Raw genomic sequence first — 20,985 nt, 5'->3', positions numbered from 1 at the left:
AAAATGAAATGAAACTAATGATAGACAATTAAAATGAAAAAGAAGCAATTTATCTCATTTATGCAGCGTATAAATGGTATTTATGGAAACGTAGCATAAAATCATTTGTTACAACAAGGATTACTAAAATGACACTTGGAACGACAAAGAACATTATTTCTAAAACAAAATAATTTTTTATTTCTAAAACAAACAAACAAAAACATAAGGTGAAGTAGGGGTGGAAGGTAAATGTATTTGTCGTGCGAGATATATGATATACATCATTTTACACTTTAACGGGCTGCAGATCGTTATTCTATGAAATAACTAGTTAAACCATGAAATACAAGAGAGTTTTACACTTTAACGGACACGATCAGTTATTTCATGGAATAACTAGGTATTCTATAAAATAACGGATTTCATACTTTAACGGTAACATATATAAGAAGACGACCAATGAAAGTCAAAACAAGTACAGTAATGTTATATATAATTTGGCGATTTGTCACCAAAATAGAAGATATGCGCTAAATTTTAGACGCCAATCTGGAAGACGCAAATATTAAAAATGCATGCGCAAATTGTTTCACTAGGTAACTTTTCTTACCTTAAAAAGCCCCAAATTGATAAGTATCCGTGAAAGTTGAGGAAAAGCACTGCTGCTGGTTTTTATACAAAATTTTATACAGAAATGTCTGTTACTTTTTCATGAGGATCATATAGAAGACTGCCGAATAGAATGTAATGGAAAATCTTTCTGCTTTGCTCGAACTTTTTCGATCGGAACTGTCCCTCGTCTACACGCGTTCTATCTAGCAAATGGACCCGAGTCTGTTGATAATTAATGGATAAACTGGTTATTTGCTGTTTTCATGGAATCTATGGCTAATAACCCTACATAACCGGAAATGTGTTATTGGCTGTCAAAATAAACAAAGGGAGAAGGGAGGGCAGTTTATAATACCTCGTTAAAGAATGGGGGTGGATAGTGCCCTTATAACAACACTTGAGTTGTAAAAGCACTCCAATGTACTCTTCACTCCAATGAGAACTGACCATTATATCTCTCCCTTCTTTACGGAAAAGACGCCGGATGCAAGTTATGATGGATGGTTGTCGGATTACTAGGTAATCGCTGAAGTGGATTTTTAAAAATGGTAATTCTTCTAAACTGTTATATTTCTTGTAAATCGCACAATATAAAAATTATATCCATACAGTACAGAGTGCAATTTCTCAACAGGGCAGACTGTTGGATCTAAAATCAAAACTGGGTTAATTTTTAAGCAATGGAAATATAGGTGAGCCCCCCCCCCTCTTTTTTTTTCTTCTTTTCTCTACTTCTCAAAATCAGATTTTTTTTCTTCATGGATTTGAATTTAATATACTTGTAAGCAGTTCGGAATGGATAATTTTGAAAAATTGAAATAGCAAGACATTAACCTGAGGGCGATTTTCAAGAGATTTGGTTTTATAATTTCACGTATAAAAAGAATCCAAAATTGACATTCAAAAATAATTTCCTACAAGATGGTTAAAAAAACAACAATTCTGTAATATAATCTAAATACCATTTCATAATAGGATGATATTTTTTTAATTATAACGCAACATATGTTTTAGAATTACATAGCAACGTAATACAAAATTTAAAAGAAAGGATAAATAATTCTGTAGTTATTAAGAGTAATATTTCACAATTAAATGATACTTGATTTTAATTTAAATAAATTGAATTGAATGGTACTTTGCAAATTCACTGAAAGTACAAAATTAAAAAAATTCTGAAAATACTGGCAGAAAGTTTGAGACCTCAGGGTCCCAAAAATGTATGGGGTCTTTTGGCAGTTGCTATATTGCCTATTCAATAATCTAGCCCTGACTGAGGTTGGATTGTTATGCAATTCAAAAATTTACGATACTTATTGCCACCAATTTTATTTCAAATAAACTTTTTGTTCAATTTCTCAAAATTAATTTTATACATAATTTTCAATAATGCTTTTTCATTATTGTAATGAAATTGAAATCAATTTATTACTTCATCCACTCATCAACTCTCGTGTCTTAGCCAATTTTGAAGTTATGATGAAAAATAAAAATCACTTCCTTTGGATATCCATTTCAAGGAAGAATTCCCATTTTCACTTTTACAAGCATGCCCAACCCCGGGGGGGGGGGCACCTCGAAATGAGGATGAGATGCTTCCGGCATGGTGGTTGGATCTGACTCCTCCCATCGATGAAGGGAAGTACTTCCTTCGGGGAGGGTTGTACCGTGACCGGTGACAGCCCTTAGGACTCAACCACAGTTCCCGCCAATGTTGCTGTTGCGGCGGTCCGGTCATTCAGTTTTTATGGTTTAAATCCGTGTGCCTTCGTGGCGGGTCGAAGAGTTAGATGGTTGACTTTATAAGCATGCCCACCCCCACCTCTTAGCATGAATTAAGCAAGTGCAATGGAGGATGCAATCATGCCATTTTAAAACAATGCAAAACAATCTTGCTTAAAATATCATAAAATATGTTGGATTGGATTAGAAGTTTGAAATATAAGCTACCCCCTCCCAGCTCGGTTTCATCATTTTCTTTTTGTGTAAATTTTTATTTTCAGCCGTAAAATTAATTCGCTCTCATGTGAAAATGTATCATGTACTAAGCGTTATTGTGGAGTCGACTTCGTATTTTGCAGTAGAAGAAGCATGGTACAATTAGCTATTAAATAATATATGCAATTACGTTTCTCATGCGACTGGAGAACTCAAATAACTTAGTTCCATTACAATAGAGGATTTAGAAATTTTGCAGAAAAGAAGTTATAAGACATTAAAAGATTCCTTCTTTTAATAAATTGGATAATGTAATGTTATACTTCAAAATATTTTTAATTTGACTATATATTAAGATTTTAATTTTGGTGAACTTATTTATTTTTATTTTAATAAATTGATGAAAACGCGCATCATCATTATGTCCTTATTTATTGCAATTCATAATTATAGATTTTTGTGCATGTAAGCAACATTATTTAAAACGGCTCTCGATGTGTATAAAATCTACATTTTAATTATTGCAGTCATAATGAAACAGATGTGACGTAGCCCATTTGCACTTGGAAAAGGTTTTACTAACAACATTATATTTTAATACATAAAATTTGCATTTTTTTAGGAATTTACGCTGAAATAATTTTAAAGTTTTACAACATGGTCTGGCAGACTGAAATTTTTGATTTTGATTAAATTTCGGATTAAACCTTCGATTGAAAATCTATCCGTCTATGGCGTTACAAAAATAAGTGACGCTTGGGGCAAAGCTGGATTAAGCTCTCTAGGGATATTTAGGTAATGCATATTTGAAAGCCTATTCTCTCCGAACCTACAAATCCAAATCCTTTTTTAATCAATTACTATGCAATCTTTATCTAAGTACAATACATTCCCGATTATCAGCGGAATTGGGTGGCGCGGCCGCCGCAGATAACAAAAATCGCGGATAATCCGAAAAAAGCTAAAAACGGGTATAGCAAAAAAGAAAACAGTCATTCCAACTTCGAAAGATTGTTTTATGTACAATAAAACGTAAAATAAACAGCAGGAAATGTTTAACTAACGCTTAATATTTTAGTATATCACTCAAAACTAACCTAAAATGCATTTTGTTAATGAAAACAGAAAAGTGCTTTGTACTTACTAGAGGCGCCAAGGATACACAGAAAAATTAATATGTACATATGTACTTTTTTTATTATGTAATTACAAAAGCATAACTGTAAAACTGCACCTTTTTAAAAAAATCAGTCAAAAAAAAAAAAAAAAAAAAAAAAAAAACTTTGCGCGCGCGGAAAATTGGGAGTCTAGTTTTAAATAGCAAATTTTTAACAAACCGAAATAGTAAAACGGTTACTAATAGATCACTTAAAAAAATCTTCAGAATATCGCTTATAAAAAGGCGCATAGTTGAAATCTGAAAGTATATTTAAACTAAATAGTAACAAAAAAAATTTGGAAACTTTTTTATGCCGTAATCTACATAATATTTAACACTATGGTATGGTTTATTAATATAGTATAAAACATCACATTTATTTTTGGAATTGTTAAGTAGCATAATATAAATGCTAGAAAATCGCATTAATTATTAATGTTACTAGAAAATTTAATTGAAACAATACCTGAGTAAATTAATTTGGCATTGAATCTATCTATTCGACCTTTTTTAAATCGAAGTACAAAATTAAGTAACTTTCGAAATGACGCAAAATAATAATAATTAAAATGAAATCTACGATCGCAAATTTCAAGTTAAGTCATTATTTGTCTTAATTAATTTAAATCATTAACCAGTTTAAACCGGTATTAAACAATCACGAGACTATATATATATATACAAGGGTTGGAACTTTAATAGTGGCAACTATTTATTTACATGGAATACAAAAGTGATTCATGTCACCATGTTTTACAGATCTTCAATATAGTCGCCAGCATTGTGTACAACCCGTTTCCAACGATGTGGAAGTCGCAGAACACCTGTAGCAGCGCCTGTTCTGTTGATAGTTCGAATGGATCAGTCTGCTGCCGCAAGAATCTCTGGAACAGTTTTCAAGCGAATGCCACGAAGTGATTTCTTCATCTTAGGAATTTAGTCAAAGTCACAAGGGCTTAGATCTGGGGAGTATGGTGGATGGTAAAGTACTTTCCCACCCCATCAATCGTGCAAATCAGCCACAGCTTGCGCTGCATGAGGTCGAGCATTGTCATGCAAAATGATAGGGACGTTCTGCAGAAAGTGTCGCCATTTTTTTCTTAAAGCTGGTCTGAGATAGTGCTCCAAAAATGAGCAGTAACACTGCACATTGACGGCCTGCTGTGGGGGAACGGTATGCGTTAGGATGACACCATCACAGTCGTACATGAGAATCAGCATAACTTTCACATTGCTGGGGTTCTGAAGAAATTTCGAACTTCGTGGTGACCCGTAATGACGCCATTCGTTTGTTTGGCGTTTCAGTTTTGGCTGGTACGATCTGGTCTAAGTCTCATCCAGCGTAATGATACGGTGTGAAAAGGCCTCTCCTTCGCATTCATAGCGCTCCAGGTGGGTTCGAGCAGCATCATATCGTAGCCATTTCTAAATTTCCGCCAAATGATGTGGAACCCATCGTGAAGCAATTTTTCTCATGCCCGGGCGTTCCTTAAGAATTTACTATATGAATAGCCAGATAGATACGCGACGCTTCACGTTATACAACCTTTCAGAAAGCAAATGAGACAAGACCTGCTGGGTTCACAGATGAATGATTGCAATGTTTGTAAACTTCTACGGAGAAATTGGTCCACAAATGGCAACAATTTAGGTTTTCACCATCGATCATCATTCTGATTCGTAAAGCTAGTTTGGCCATCATAAATGTGAGAAATCAATCTCTTTCCAGGAAAATGAGTAAAGGAAGAAACTGACATCATAGAACGAGTGGTCTCTCCGAAACTTACTCGCACATTCTCTGACTAGTGAACTTACTAACTACATGTCATTGGTGAACAATAGTTATGAAATATTACTATGAGTGTGCAATTTTTGGCGATTAATCGTTGCGATGTGGTTAATACGCCAATGTCAGAAAAACGAATGCATATTTTGGATATATTTTATCCGACGATTGGAATCAAAATTTCACATTGAATTTTTTCACTACAATTATAATCTGTAAAATCATGTACCAAATTACATCTATTTAAGTTAGAGTGTTTATCAGCCATTGAATTTACATGCATGCAAAGACTGACAGATGGCCAACCATTTAATGAATTTAGTTCTAAATTTGAATATGTATCTGTATTTTTGAAGTTAAATTTGGGTACTAAATTTTATCTTTAGATTTCTTAAATTTTTTTAGTTATTATGTTTACTTATATTCGAATAGCCGGGCGGTTTTTCTTAAGAAAACTTCCCCAAGATTTGGAATTTGAGAATATAATATTTAAAGATATAAAATAGTATTAAAAGAAGAGTTGTATAATCGCGGAAATAAATGCAACCTCCCAAAACATTAGAGACGAAATAGAACTTTTAAAACCTTTATTTTTCTAAAATAGAACGAAACCTTTATTTTTAAATAAAAGCTTAAAATACTCAAAATATTCAAAATTTTGATATTTTTAATATTTAATATATAACGTTATATATTTTTATAACTACAGTACACTCCCGATTATCCGCGGAATTGGGTGGCGCGGCCGCCGCGGATAACAAAAATCGCGGATAATCCGAAAAAAGCTAAAAACGGGTATAGCAAAAAAGAAAACAGTCATTCCAACTTTGAAAAATCGTTTTATGTACAATAAAACGTAAAATAAACAGCAGGAAATGTTTAACTAACGCTTAATATTTTAGTATATCACTCAAAACTAACCTAAAATGCATTTTGTGAATGAAAACAGAAAAGTGCTTTGTACTTACGAGAGGCGTTAAGGATACACAGAAAAATTAATACATATGTACTGTTTTAATACTGTAATGTATTATGTAATTACAAAAGCATAACTGTAAAACTGCACCTTTTTGAAAAAATCAGTCAAAAAAAAAAAAAAAAAAACTTTATGTGGCAGGCGCGGATAATCCGCACCGCGGATAATCGGGAGTCTACTGTATATAAATATATAACGAATTTCTAAAGTAGTTAACATAAGCAACTTTAATAAAGTCATCTCTAATTCATAAAATCATTGATTGGGAAAATAAGTCGTTTCTTTTATGCAAAAATTCTATTCCCAATCATGCTTGAAGATAACCGGGTTATAGAATTAGACTTAAGTCCCTCATCACTATAGAAACGAGACCTAGTCACTCATCAGGTAAAAGAACACACAATGGGCACTGATCGATCATCAATGAATGAAGTAAACTGACATTTATGAGCCTGAAAAAAAGAATGCCCTTTCTATAGAAGTTGAAACCTAAGGCCATTTTCCAGATGTTCCTTAAAATACTTTGATCTTTTAGAAATTTTTACTTTTACTTTAACAAACAGAAAATAAAGTATTTTTAAGAAATTCGATTGTAATCTCTTAAATATGTTAAAACGTTAAAACGAGATTCTACGTTTTATGGAATTTATTTCTTACTTAAATTGATCGTAATTTAATCAAGAACATTGTACTGCCATTTTTAAAAATTATTTATTTATTTATTAGTAACCGTCGTAATAATCTTACATATCTCCAAGTGCCACACAAATCGTTTGGCAAATCTCCAAGGTTTAAAATTCGTTTGGCGAATTTTTAAAGTGTAAGTCCAAAACTCATATGGTAAAAGAAAATATAGGTAAAAGAAAATATACATTAAAAAAAAATCCAGGATTTTGACTAATATTTACATTTCTGATTTCTCTAAGTCCGGAATTCATTGAATTATATGGATAAAATTTGATATTCGACTTTTACACAAAATTTATGGTTTTCTAACAAGTTTTTGAGAAGAACAGATTTCATTCAGAATTTGACAGAAATCTACTAATTTATAATCTACACACATCATATTTTACTCATCTAGCTGAAAGCGGTTTAAATTAACGAGTTTACCGACAGACATAATTTCAAAAATATGATTTTCGGAACAAATAGTTTCGAAATGAAATTTTTTGAATATTGCCCTAAGCTTTTTATAAATTATATATATTCCTTCACTTGAAAATAAGAATATAAAGTGAAATATACTGTTAAATTTTGTAACTTTACTATTATTTTACATGTATATAAACTATGCTTTATTGGGCAATTTTAAATTTTTTTTCAACATCGGTTTATTTTCTAGAATCATATTTTATTAAATAAATTAATAAATAGAATTATATTTTATTAAAATTTAAAAACTAATAAGTAGTTACATGCCTTTTTTAAACGAGAAATCGGCTGATAAAGAATTAAGAGACATTAAATCTCCTCGTCATAATGTAATGCTAAAAAAGTAGCGGTAAAATATTGAATAAGAATACTCTAAAATTCTTTACACTTTTTCTTCGATTCTATAGATTGGAAAACCTTTTGCAAAACGAAACTATTCAAATTATATTTTTTCGTTATATCTTGACAGGATGGAAAATAAAATACTATATTGTAATCTTAAAATAGGCCGCTATCGCAAAATATGAATATAACGAAGTGAATAAAGCAACAATTAACTACAATGCGAATTAATTAATTAAAAATTATAAAAAAATTAAATTTAAGATAATTATTTAGATCAAAATAAAACAATCCATACACGAATGATATTTATAAATTTTCATTTGCTATTAAATTTTATTGAAAAATTCCTTAGAAATTTATTGAAGAAAATGAAAACTTATTACACGGACATGGAAAAAAAATTATTATTTATTGAAAAACAGAAAAAACAAACATTAGAAATTTAATGAAGAAAATTTAACCTTATTATGCTTTGATGGAAATAAAATTATTGAAAAAATAATGCAAATTCTTATTGAAATACAAAAAAAAACAAAAACAAAAAAAAAAAAAAACATTAGAAATTTAATGAAGAAAATTTAAACTTATGCGTTGATGGAAATAAAATTATTGAAAAAATAATGCAAATTCTTATTGAAATACAGAAAAAAAATCCTTAGAAATTTAATGAAGAAAGTTTAAACTTTTTACGCGTCGACGGAAAAAAAAATTATGGAAAAAAAAAATGCCAAATTGCCATAGAGAAAGAAAGAGAAACAGGTAAATACTTTTTAAATTCAAATAAAAAAAATTTGTTTTAAAAAACTTTATTTTATCTTTTCCCAAGTTAAATATTGCATCATTTGCCTTCTATTGCCATAGTAAAGTGATGAAATATATTAAATAAAACAGAGAAAAAGAAGGGCATATTTAAAAATTGCCATTATTTTCAAGAAAATCTTAGATGGACAACTATGTTTCGCAATTTGTACCTGGCGAGGGGACAAAAAAAAAGGGAAGCAGAAAGCGTTTTCAAATATCTTTAGGCTACACGGAACATATGGAGAAACGGCTGACAATACATCGACACAATACATAGGGCGCGAAAGTGATCGTTAGGTAATGAAACGGAAGAACGGTTCTTCTTTAATTGTTTAGATGGGGAAAAAAAGGGAGTGTTTATTGACAAGAAACAGTTCACATATGTGCTAAGGTATGCGACACCATATGGGGAATAGGAAACAATCACACAAAAGACAGGTTTACATTCCGATGCGGAAATTGGCTACTGAAAAATGGTAAATGGAAAATACTGATTTAAGACACCTTATCTATGACAGCAGTTGAATAGAGAAGATGTATCTGATTTTAAAAAGTCCACCTCTAAATGAGAACCATATGTGGACTTTTTCTCCCACATCTGGTACTTGGAAGTAGCCATAGATATCGCTTTGCTTTTAAGTGACCGGCTTTCTTTTATGCTGTTTATTCCTTGACCGAACAATAAGTTTCTCGTTCTCATTGAATTCTCAGGTAGGGGAAGATATTAAGTATAATGAGCGCTCAAGAAAAACTTAACACGACGCAATTTTCTTACTTTTCCCAGGAAGTGACCATGACTTCCGGTTTAGGATTAAATGGAAAGCGCTATTTTTTTTCTTCTAATGTTATGTTTATAACATAATAGCAATATAAAAAACAGTGAGAATGGTATCTTAAAATTATCTCGGATACTTTTTTGGTAGAAATGCCAAAATGCTCAGATTTTTATTTTTAAGAGTTCTCACGTATCAAAGTTGTGTGTTTTGAAATATAATAATATTAAAAATACTTGTGTATTAATTGCAAAGCAACGGCGGACAATGTCACGGAATATGAAATTGGTCGTGAATCTAACTTTTTGTTAAATCTAGCATGCACTCTTTTTTGGAGAGGGGGCGACTCGCTGGTATATGGTTAATGCACAATTACCAGAAAATCGAATATACATTTTAGATGGCTTCTTCTTTTAATCAATTAAAATCAATCACTCTAATCAATTATTTCTAATCAAAAGTTGACTTAAAACTACAATTATTATTACAACACCGCAAATCTAAATTTTATTGTTTATTTTTTATTATAAATCATAAATAAACGTAGAATATTAAAACGGTACCTGTTCATAACATTTCATCTCGATTGTGATATAAACAATTCGAATTACTTATTTTTCACTTGTAAGTCTATAATCTAAATTCGTAAAATTAAAAAAAAAAAAAAGGAATGACTACTTTGAACGAATTAAACGAAGCACTTAGATTAATATGAGTGAAATTTCACATAATTTCAAATTTTAATTAAAATTATAAGAAAAGTGCTCAAAAGTGTATATTTCAAAACTAAAAATAATCTGGGCCAAATTTGACGGCTCTAGGGTTAAAAAATCTGCCCTGTAAAGACTAATATACGTACAATAAGTACATTTTCTCTATTATTAATAGCTATAAGAAATTTCACATTTAAGTAGTTACCTCATGTAAATAAATTAGATAAATTAATAGCTTCTTCATTAAATATTAGAAAACTAAAAATAAACCTTGTACTAGTTTTTTGTAGCTTAGAAATAATACAAAAAAAAAAAAAAAAAAAGGTTTTCGTTTTGTTTTTAATAGTTGCCTGAGATATGACAACTTTTTCATTAGGAGGAAAACAAATGACTTAAAAGATCTGATGAAGGGATGAAATAAATTTAGCCTGAATTTCAGTAATTTAATACCACTACCGATTTCATTTCAAAATATTTTTTTTTTTTTTTCAAAATTTTATAAAAAGTTACGGGAAAATTGCACTGCAAATATAACATCACTAAAAAGGTAAATTTTGAAATTTTAAGATTGTATTATTATTATTTTTGTTGTTATTGTGAAAATTTTCAAATCCAGAAATTTAGTTTAGATTTAAGTAATGAAAATTTTGACAAAACTTTCTATAAAAAACTTTGACAAAAGTTTCTCTATCGGGTCCATGTGGCCTTATCTGTGACAGTAGTTGAATAGGGAAAATGGATGGGGAGGGTAAAATGTTCACGTCTAAATGAGAACCATATGTGAGCATTCTCGACCACATGGAAATGGACACAGGTGCCTCCGAACTTTTTAATGGTCAGCTCTCTTTTATCCTGTCCCTCTTTCGAACAACGAGTTTCTCGATCTCCGCGAATTCCTGACTTGAGAAAGTCAGGAAGTTTCCAGATGTTGACAATCAACAAACATTCATATAAACCTAACAGCGTCATTTCGTTACTTTTTGCAGGGCATGATCAGGAATTCCGGTTTAGAATTAAATGGAGAGCGCAATTTCTTTTCTAAGGCTATGTTTAAAACAAACGAGAGGGGGAGGGGGGGCTCTTTAAAACTCTCTCGCATACTTTCTAATAAAAATATTACCTCCCTCTGTTCGGAAAATTATGAATCTTGGGCAAGACCATGCAGGGCACGAATGCCCAAATTTTTATTTTCAGAATTTCACATATCAGAGTTGTCTGTTTTGTAGTACAGAATTTTTTTTTTTTTTTTTTTTTTTTTTTGTATATTATTTGCGTGGCACTGGAGAAGAAGAATTAAAGAATGTTATATTTGCAGTGAATCTAACGATTTCGTTGAATTCAGCAAGCGATCTATTTTTTCGTTAAAGGGGCGATTAATCGCTGACATATGGTTAAGGCTGAATTACCAGAAAATATATGCATTTTAAGCGCTTTTTTTTTTTTTTTTGATAAAGCTAAAATTTGACATAAAATTACGTTTACTATCACAATATCGCAAATCAAATTTTATGTATTTAAGTTATTGTATTTATGTGAAAGTACATATCGGCAGATGACCAATTCATATACAAATTTGGTTAAGAATTTACACTTTAGATATTAAAATTGTGAACCAAAATTCATTTACTTCTCTCGTTACGCTTTTGAAGCATCCCATTTAAATGCATGCAAAAATACAGACAAACCACGGTACAACTCATTGACAAATTTAGTTCTAAATTTGATACAGATTTGATTTTTTAAAAAAATTTTGTAACAATTAAGGAAAAATTGCAATGCAGAAGAAAAATAATTGAAATACTAAATTTCAGAATTTTAAAAGTCTTTTTTTTTTTGGATAATATTTTCACATTCAGAAATTTCGTTTATTTCAATTAATTAAACGATGAAATTTGGTACACGGTCTTTACACCAAATTTTGAGCGAATTCCCTTCAGAGGAAGTCGATCCGTCCAGCTGTACGAATATAAGTTAAGATTATAACTACAAAAATGAAGAGAACTATAGGAATAAAATTTGGTACACATATTTAATATCTAAAGTGTGGATACCTATCAAAATCGGGACCAAATTCATCTAAGGGTTAACTTTCTGTCCGTTTGTAATTTTGCAATAACAATAACTTAAAAACTCAATAACTTCAATATATCAAATATGGTATATAATTTTGTAGTTACGAGTTCCGTGTCAGATTTTTGTAGCAATCGGTTGGAAACAAATTACAGTAAATGCCATGTAACACCTTCAAGGGTTTAACCAAGGTCAAATTTTATGCTGTCTGAGGTAGAAATACGCTTATTAGAGTACATGCGAAAATGATTGGAGGGTCTCATTTTGCAATTGCTGAAGTTCACGGCGAGCGCACAAAAATACTGCCATGAATCCAATGATTACAGATAGAAATATTTACACCGAAATAGAATTTTGAAGGTTAACAAATAAGCAAATAATTTACACCATCCGAAGTGCTATAATAATAAAAAATTATTATTGAAAAAAATTATTTAAGTAATTAAATTTTTACATAAACAACTAAATTTATAAATAAATAATTTTTGTTGTAAATAAAAGCAGTTAATTAGGACGATTGGTTATAAAGATATAATGAACTTATAACAATAAGAATTATTATTTTACAGGAATTGCCAAATGAAAAAACAAACATGACCAGTTAAATAAATGATGTTTAAATTCATTAAAAATGAGTAATTGATTAATTTTAATTTATTTAATAATGATTTAATATTAGCATACACTATAGTTATAATATTTTATAATTCCAAAGATTTGTTTTTCTTATAAATTTATTTATTTAGCGAATAGATTGATAACATTTTTAATAGAAATGCTTGAGGCCCCTTTCTGTCCTGAGGTGCTGGTCGCTTTAGTTTGCCTAATCGGAAATTCGCCCCTTCTTTGTTTGGTGCCTCCTCCCACCCTTCCCCATATTTCAAGAGTTTTCAAACCAGAAATTAAAATATATAGGCATGTTTGTTTAAGAAAAACAGTAATAATATATTTGTTTTTTTTTACGAATATATTTATTTAAAAAATTTTAATACTCTGTGCATGCATATTTATAAATTATATCTGAATTAGTTTTAATGAGAAATATTAACTAATTATGTTTATTAGTTGAAATATTAGTTAAATATTAGTAAATTTAGTTAAAAGAAATTAATTTTCTAATTGCGTTTGGTAAACATTGTCTTTAAAAATAAAACAGTGAAAAAATGAATATTCCTATGTATTTAAAATAATTCAAATTAATTAATTTGTGCCTACAATTTAAAATCTTTGAAATAAAGAAAAATAGTTTGAATAAAAATAAAAATTCGAAAAATTTCTATTCTAAGCATTTTCAAATGCTAAAAGGTATAACTCATATCATGGGCTTAAAAATGATAATATAATGGCTTTGTTATCAAGTCAAGTCTCAATAATGACATTCCTATGAAGTCAAGCTTTGCCAAATGGCATCATTAAAAAAGTCTAAAAGTGACTTGAATTCATTTTTACTACTGTTTTCTCACGGGAATTCCTTTTGATTTCCTGACTTTACCAAAATTTTTAAAAGACAGATACAAGCTACAGGAATCTCTTTTGATTTCTAACCTTTACAGGATATTTTGGAAAAATTTTGTCTGAAAAAAAACCAGTTTTATCCTTTTTATTTTTTTTTTAATTTAAAAGTTAGATATTCGACCGTACCGATGTGATTATTTTTTACACATTTAAAGGGTATTTGCTTTTTAAATATGCATGCAGCATTTAAAAAAAAATATTTTCCACTATAACTCTGATAATTTACGTACTTATGAATATTTTAAATAATTTCACAGGTCAGAATGGCAACATACAAATAAATAATAATTTAATTAGCTTTAACAAATAATCGTTGTTAACTTAAATAAAACTTTTAAAAATCAAATCTTTTTAACAAGATGCAATTGCGCGATTGTAAAACAAGTTAGTTTGTGAATTTCGGATTCATTATTGAAAAACTGTAGTCATTTGTGGACAAATCAAACTTACCATTCAAGAAATTACAAGAGATAAGAAAAAAAAAAATCGACATTAAAATTTTATTTTTCATTATAATTCCCTTCTCCTTCGTTTTATAAATAAGTTCAGTTAAAGCAAATAATGTCATAAACTGGACTATTGACACAGGATACAATTTAATAATTAACAATAACTTAATGGATTTACAATTGAAAACTTTGTTGCTTTGTGCAAAATAAAAGTAGCCGCATAAGAGAATATATAATATATTGTAATATTGAGCATTTGAAGGAGAGGAGAATTAATTTTAACATTTTTTTCTGTATAATTCATTACAGAGATCGGTTCCTTTTTTTTTTGTATTAATGAATTCATTTAAATCAAATGGTAGAATAAACTGGACTACCAAATGACTCAATCAACGATTGGAAATCAAATATTTTTTTTAGATTTTTGATTCGCAAACTATACAAAATCGTTCTAACTGGAGAAAAAAATTACATGTATTGCAAAATTATTTCATTTTTGGAAAAAAAAAAAAAAAAAAAAAAAAAAAACAATATTACGCATTTTTTTTTTTTTTTTTTTTTTTTTTTGCAAAAGTCACGACAAAGCTAACTTCAATCAAATGATAAATTGGGCTGCCAAACGATTCAATCAACGATTAGAATCAAGAAATATTTTATGGATTTTGGACCCGCGAACTGTACAAAATTGTTCCAACTGGAGACAAAATAGCATACACTATAAATTCAATTTATAAAAAAATAGCGATATTAAGTATTTTTATGCAAAAGTCACGACAGAGCTTCGTTTTCTTTTGCATAAATAAGTTCACTTAAATCAAATAATAAAATAAACTGAACTACAAAATTAGAATTCATTTTATATAAATAATTTATAAATTCCTTCCTTCCATCATTCCTTTTTGTATAAATAAATTCATTTAAATCAAATAACAGAATATACTGGGCTACAAAAAGACTCGATCAACGATTGGGAATCAACAAATATTTTATGGATTTTGGATTCGCGAAAGGAAACTGTACTGTTTTTTACAAGATCGAATCAACTGTTTAAAAAATTAAATATATTGTAAGAATTTTTTTTTAAATTTATGAAAAAAAAAGTGACATTGACAATTTTTCTGCAAAATTCACTATAAAACTTAGTTTTCTTTTGTATAAACAAATTAATTTAAATCAAATAATAAAATAAACTGAACTGCTAAACTGAAAACCATTTTGTATCAATAATTTATAAATTCCTTCTTTTTTTTCATTCTTTTTGTATAAATCAATTAATTTAACTCAGATTAGGATAAACTGGGAAACTAAAGGATTGAGTCAACTATTGGGAATCAGCAAATATTTTATGGATTTTGAATTGCAGAATAAAAAGTGTACTATTTTGTGCAGAATCAAATCAACTGTAGAAGATATTACATATATTGTAGGATTATTCAATTTATTAAAAAAATGACATTAGCAATCAGCAAAATCTAAGACAAAGCTTAGTTCTCTTTTGTTTAAATACGTTCATTTAAATCAAATAATAAAATAAGGTTGATTACTCAACTGGAAGACATTTTATATAAATAATTCATAAATTCCTCCCTTCATTAGTTTATATAAAAATAATTCATTTAAATCAAATTAGAATAAACTGGGTTACTAAAGGACTCAGTCAACTATTTGGAATCAGGAAATATTTTATGGAATTTGAATTATAGAATAAAAAATGTACAATTTTGTACAAAATCAAATCAACTGTAGAAGATATTATATATATATTATAGAATTATTCAATTTATTAAAAAAATGACATTAGCAATCAGCAAAATCAACGACAAATTTAGTTTTCTTTTACATAAACAAGTTCATTTAAGTCAAATAATAAAATAAATTGGACAACTAAATTGAAAGCCATTATATAACTAGAATCCATCAGAAAGTTAATGAATTTTTAATCTAATATCAAAAATTACATTCTTTCATGTACATTTGAACCAACTGCTCAAAAGGCAACACACATTCTAATTCTCAGTTTTTTTAAGGGTAAAAAAAAAGATGATCTTGAAAATATTTCTACATTTACTACAAATAATTAGAGTGTCAAGATGTAACACAGACTCTGTTTCTCAGTTTTTTAAGGGAAAAAATTATTATTGAAAATATTTCTGTATTTATTACAGAAAATTAAGACCGTCTAAAGGTAACACACACTCTAATTCTAAAACTTTGAAGGAGGAAAAAAATGAATTATTGAAAATAATTCTATATCTATGATAGGTAATTAGAGTTTCAAAGGCAACATACAATATACATCAGAGTTTTTGAAAAAAATAATATTGAAAATATTTCTATATTTACTGCAGGTAATTAAAGAATCAAGAGGTAACACATACTCTATTTCTGAGTTTTTGAAGGAGAAAAATATGACATTGAAAATATTTCTATATTTACTAATGGTAATTAGAGTGTTAAGAGGTGACACATGCTCTGTTTCTCAGTTTTTGAAGGGGAAAAATTATTATTGAAAATATTTATGTATTTAATACAGAAAATTAAGAGCGTCTAAAGGTGACACATACTCTAATTCTAAGCTTTTGAAAGAGGGAAAAAATGAATTATTGAAAATAATTCTATATTTATGATAGGTAATTAGAGTGTCAAAGGCAACATACATCACAGTTTTTGAAAAAATAATAATATTGAAAATATTTCTATATTTACTACAGGTAATTAAAGTATCAAGAGATAACTAACGCATACTCTATTTCTCAATTTTTGAAAAAATAATGATATTGAAAATATTTCTTTATTTACTACAGGTCATTAGAGTGCCAAGATGTAACATACACTCTAATTCTCAATATTTGAAGGGGGAAAAAATGATAATGAAAATTTTTCTATAAAATTCACAGCAGAGCTGGGTTTCCTTTGAAATAAATAGTTCATTTATATTAAATAGTAGTTTAATTTACGTATTAAATAAACTATCCTATTAAACAGGACGTAATTACATAATTAAAAATCAATAATATAACAAAACTGCGACATTAACGAATTTTTTTAATGAAATTTATGACAGATTTTGATTCACTTTTGTATATATATAAGTTAATTTAAAACAAAGAACAGAATAAAAAAATAAAACTAAAAATTATAGAACTTACCGGGTAGATTTCCTTTTAGGACGGCGGCACTTTTTGATCTTGTATGGCGGTTGTCGTTTCGGTGGACTTCTTGGCCTCTGGGCCAATACTTCATTCTGCAAAGCGGCTGAATAACTAACAACATTTGGATCATACGGGATAAAACTGGGGTTCTGCGGATAAAACTGAGAGCAGTTTGGATTGGCATAATAAGGCATCTGTCCCATATTATTTTCAAACGATGGCCGTTGGAAACTGCTTGTATCAACGAATTCTGGGGAGCGACTTGCTACTGAGATACCCGAATCGCTGAACGGGTGAGGAGAACTGTGCAAGGTGCGTTCTGGCACGGACGTAACTCTCGGACCGAGTGCGCTGCATATAGGAGGGATTGTCTCAGGGATGCTCGTGAAACGTGAGGGAACACAGTTACTAGTAGTCGGTCGGGCTTCTTCTCCCAAAGCCATATGTGCGGATGGATCAGCGTAGTAAGTGGCAGTAAGAGGGTTAACATACATACAGTCGGCGCGCATCTGTGGTCGCCAAAAATGTTCCATGATTTCTTTTTAGAGCAGTAGAATATCGTAGATGATGAGTAGTTATTTTTTTTTAGAGTAACTCAACAGAGTAACTTTTTATAATGCGCATTATAAGTCCTAGTAAACTTTACTGATGGGAATATGAACTAGATATACGAAGCAATAGAGATGTATCGAAAATTATAGTCTAAAAATCGAAAAAATCAGGAGTTTGTTGAAGTCGGCCTTCCACCCAGAAGATCTCCGGGGAGTTAAAATATCAAAGCGGTAATTTTCTGGACGGTGCCGGCCAGGGATTGAACGGATTCTCGGTAATCAACAGGTAGACATTGGTAGAGATACGTGAAATAGAAAATACGAAGCGAAAATGGACAGGGACCTATAACCGGTCACTTAAGAATACTCCAATCCGCGTTAAATACCTCTTTTTATACCTGGACTTGAGAAGGGACAAGAGACTATTAATGTAATGATGTCATTTTGCGTATCAAGTGGACAGGGACGTATGACCGGTCACTTAACAATACCGCCCCTCCCCTTCAGGGTCTTCTCTTATCAAATTGAAAGGTGAATGGTTCTCACGTTTCAAGGACCACCTACTGGGGAGCAGTAGCACCGAAAAAAAAAATGAAAGAAAAATATAATCATTATAATCAAGAAATGTAATGGAATCCTATTAATTCTATGAATATAAAAACAAAATTAGCCATCATTTCAGCCCAATAAAATTTCACAAATGCAGAAGCACAAGAATATAGGCCATTTTTCGTAAAACATAAAATAAATTTTTCACATTTTTTTGACTCTAAACTGAATTAACATCGAGTCATTAAAACAAAATGCAATATCTGTTCACACATTTTGATATGGAATACAATGGTACGATCTTTTTTTCAAACTTTTATTCCATTCGCCATCTAATGAGGAAATATTTTCTAATATCTAAGTATGTTCAACAACATATTATGTTACATAACCATAGAAATGCGTTGAAATCCACTCGTCATAGAATTCTCTGTTCTTAGAATTTTTTTTACAAGTAATTCTGGATATACTAATTTAAGTAAATATCTGTATATTTTTTAGCGTCTGAGTGTTTAAAACTTTTTTTTTCCCTCAAGACACTTGTTTTTTGATGTGAAAAATTTTCCTCCGAATTTGGAGGAGAAATTATGTCTCAATGAACGTAAAATAAATCACAATAAATGAAATAATAAAGCATGTTAGCTGAAGGAAATTCATTCAAAATCCGCTATTTATAAGAATTTTTGAAATATTTAAACCAGAATGGTTCTATTAACAATTTGCATCAAAAATTTATGAGCTTGATAATAAATAAGTGAAATCAAACTGCCGGTATCTTTTATTTTTAGAACCTTAACTTCCTCACAAAATTTTTGCAAATCTGAAAAAAAAAAAAAAAAAACTATTAGAAAGTCGATCAATTGAGCTTTTATCAACCGATATCTCTGTTAATCAACTAGACTAGAAAATCAAACCGTACTTTCCGTCTTTCTAAAAACGTTAACAATTTTTTTTTTTCTCTTTCGGAAATGATTTTAAAGATAGCATTAAAGTCGATCAAATGAGCTTTTATCAACCGATATCTCTGTTAATCAACTAGACTAGAAAATCAAACCGTACTTTCCGTCTTTCTAAAAACGTTAACAATTTTTTTTTCTCTCTTTCGGAAATGATTTTACAGATGGCATTAAAGTCGATCAACTGAGCTTTTATCAACCGATATCTCTGTTAATCAACTAGACTAGAAAATCAAACCGTACTTTCCGTCTTTCTACAAACGTTAACAATTTTTTTTCTCTCTTTCGGAAATAATTTTAAAGATGGCATTAAAGTCGATCAAATGAGCTTTTATCAACCGATATCTCTGTTAATCAACTAGACTAGAAAATCAAACCGTACTTTCCGTCTTTCTAAAAACGTTAACAATTTTTTTTTCTCTTTCGGAAATGATTTTACAGATGGCATTAAAGTCGATCAAATGAGCTTTTATCAACCGATATCTCTGTTAATCAACTAGACTAGAAAATCAAACCGTACTTTCCGTCTTTCTACAAACGTTAACAATTTTTTTTCTCTCTTTCGGAAATAATTTTAAAGATGGCATTAAAGTCGATCAAATGAGCTTTTATCAACCGATATCTCTGTTAATCAACTAGACTAGAAAATCAAACCGTACTTTCCGTCTTTCTAAAAACGTTAACAATTTTTTTTCTCTCTTTCGGAAATGATTTTACAGATGGCATTAAAGTCGATCAACTGAGCTTTTATCAACCGATATCTCTGTTAATCAACTAGACTAGAAAATCAAACCGTACTTTCCGTCTTTCTAAAAACGTTAACAATTTTTTTTTCTCTTTCGGAAATGATTTTACAGATGGCATTAAAGTCGATCAAATGAGCTTTTATCAACCGATATCTCTGTTAATCAACTAGACTAGAAAATCAAACCGTACTTTCCGTCTTTCTAAAAACGTTAACAATTTTTTTTTCTCTTTCGGAAATGATTTTACAGATGGCATTAAAGTCGATAAAATGAGCTTTTATCAACCGATATCTCTGTTAATCAACTAGACTAGAAAATCAAACCGTACTTTCCGTCTTTCTAAAAACGTTAACAATTTTTTTTTTCTCTTTCGGAAATGATTTTAAAGATGGCATTAAAGTCGATCAAATGAGCTTTTATCAACCGATATCTCTGTTAATCAACTAGACTAGAAAATCAAACCGTACTTTCCGTCTTTCTAAAAACGTTAACAATTTTTTTTTTCTCTCTTTCGGAAATGATTTTAAAGATGGCATTAAAGTCGATCAACTGAGCTTTTATCAACCGATATCTCTGTTAATCAACTAGACTAGAAAATCAAACTGTACTTTCCGTCTTTCTAAAAACGTTAACAATTTTTTTTTCTCTCTTTCGGAAATGATTTTAAAGATGGCATTAAAGTCGATCAACTGAGCTTTTATCAACCGATATCTCTGTTAATCAACTAGACTAGAAAATCAAACCGTACTTTCCGTCT

General features: G+C 29.7%; 1 protein-coding gene across 1 annotated transcript in view; it reads right to left on the bottom strand.

Annotated features, from left to right (window-relative positions):
* LOC129956489 (T-cell acute lymphocytic leukemia protein 1-like) overlaps positions 1–17,959 on the bottom strand; it is a 29,348-nt gene extending 11,389 nt beyond the window's left edge. Inside the window, exon 1 of the mRNA XM_056068408.1 lies at positions 17,424–17,959. Coding sequence (XP_055924383.1) covers positions 17,424–17,959 — 536 coding nt within the window. The remainder of the gene's footprint in view (positions 1–17,423) is intronic.
* Between the last annotated feature and the right edge of the window lie 3,026 nt (positions 17,960–20,985).

The sequence above is a fragment of the Argiope bruennichi genome, chromosome 11, assembly GCF_947563725.1.
Source record: "Argiope bruennichi chromosome 11, qqArgBrue1.1, whole genome shotgun sequence".
NCBI classification, from domain to species: Eukaryota; Metazoa; Arthropoda; class Arachnida; order Araneae; family Araneidae; genus Argiope; species Argiope bruennichi.
This window is presented reverse-complemented; position numbering and strand designations above follow the sequence as displayed.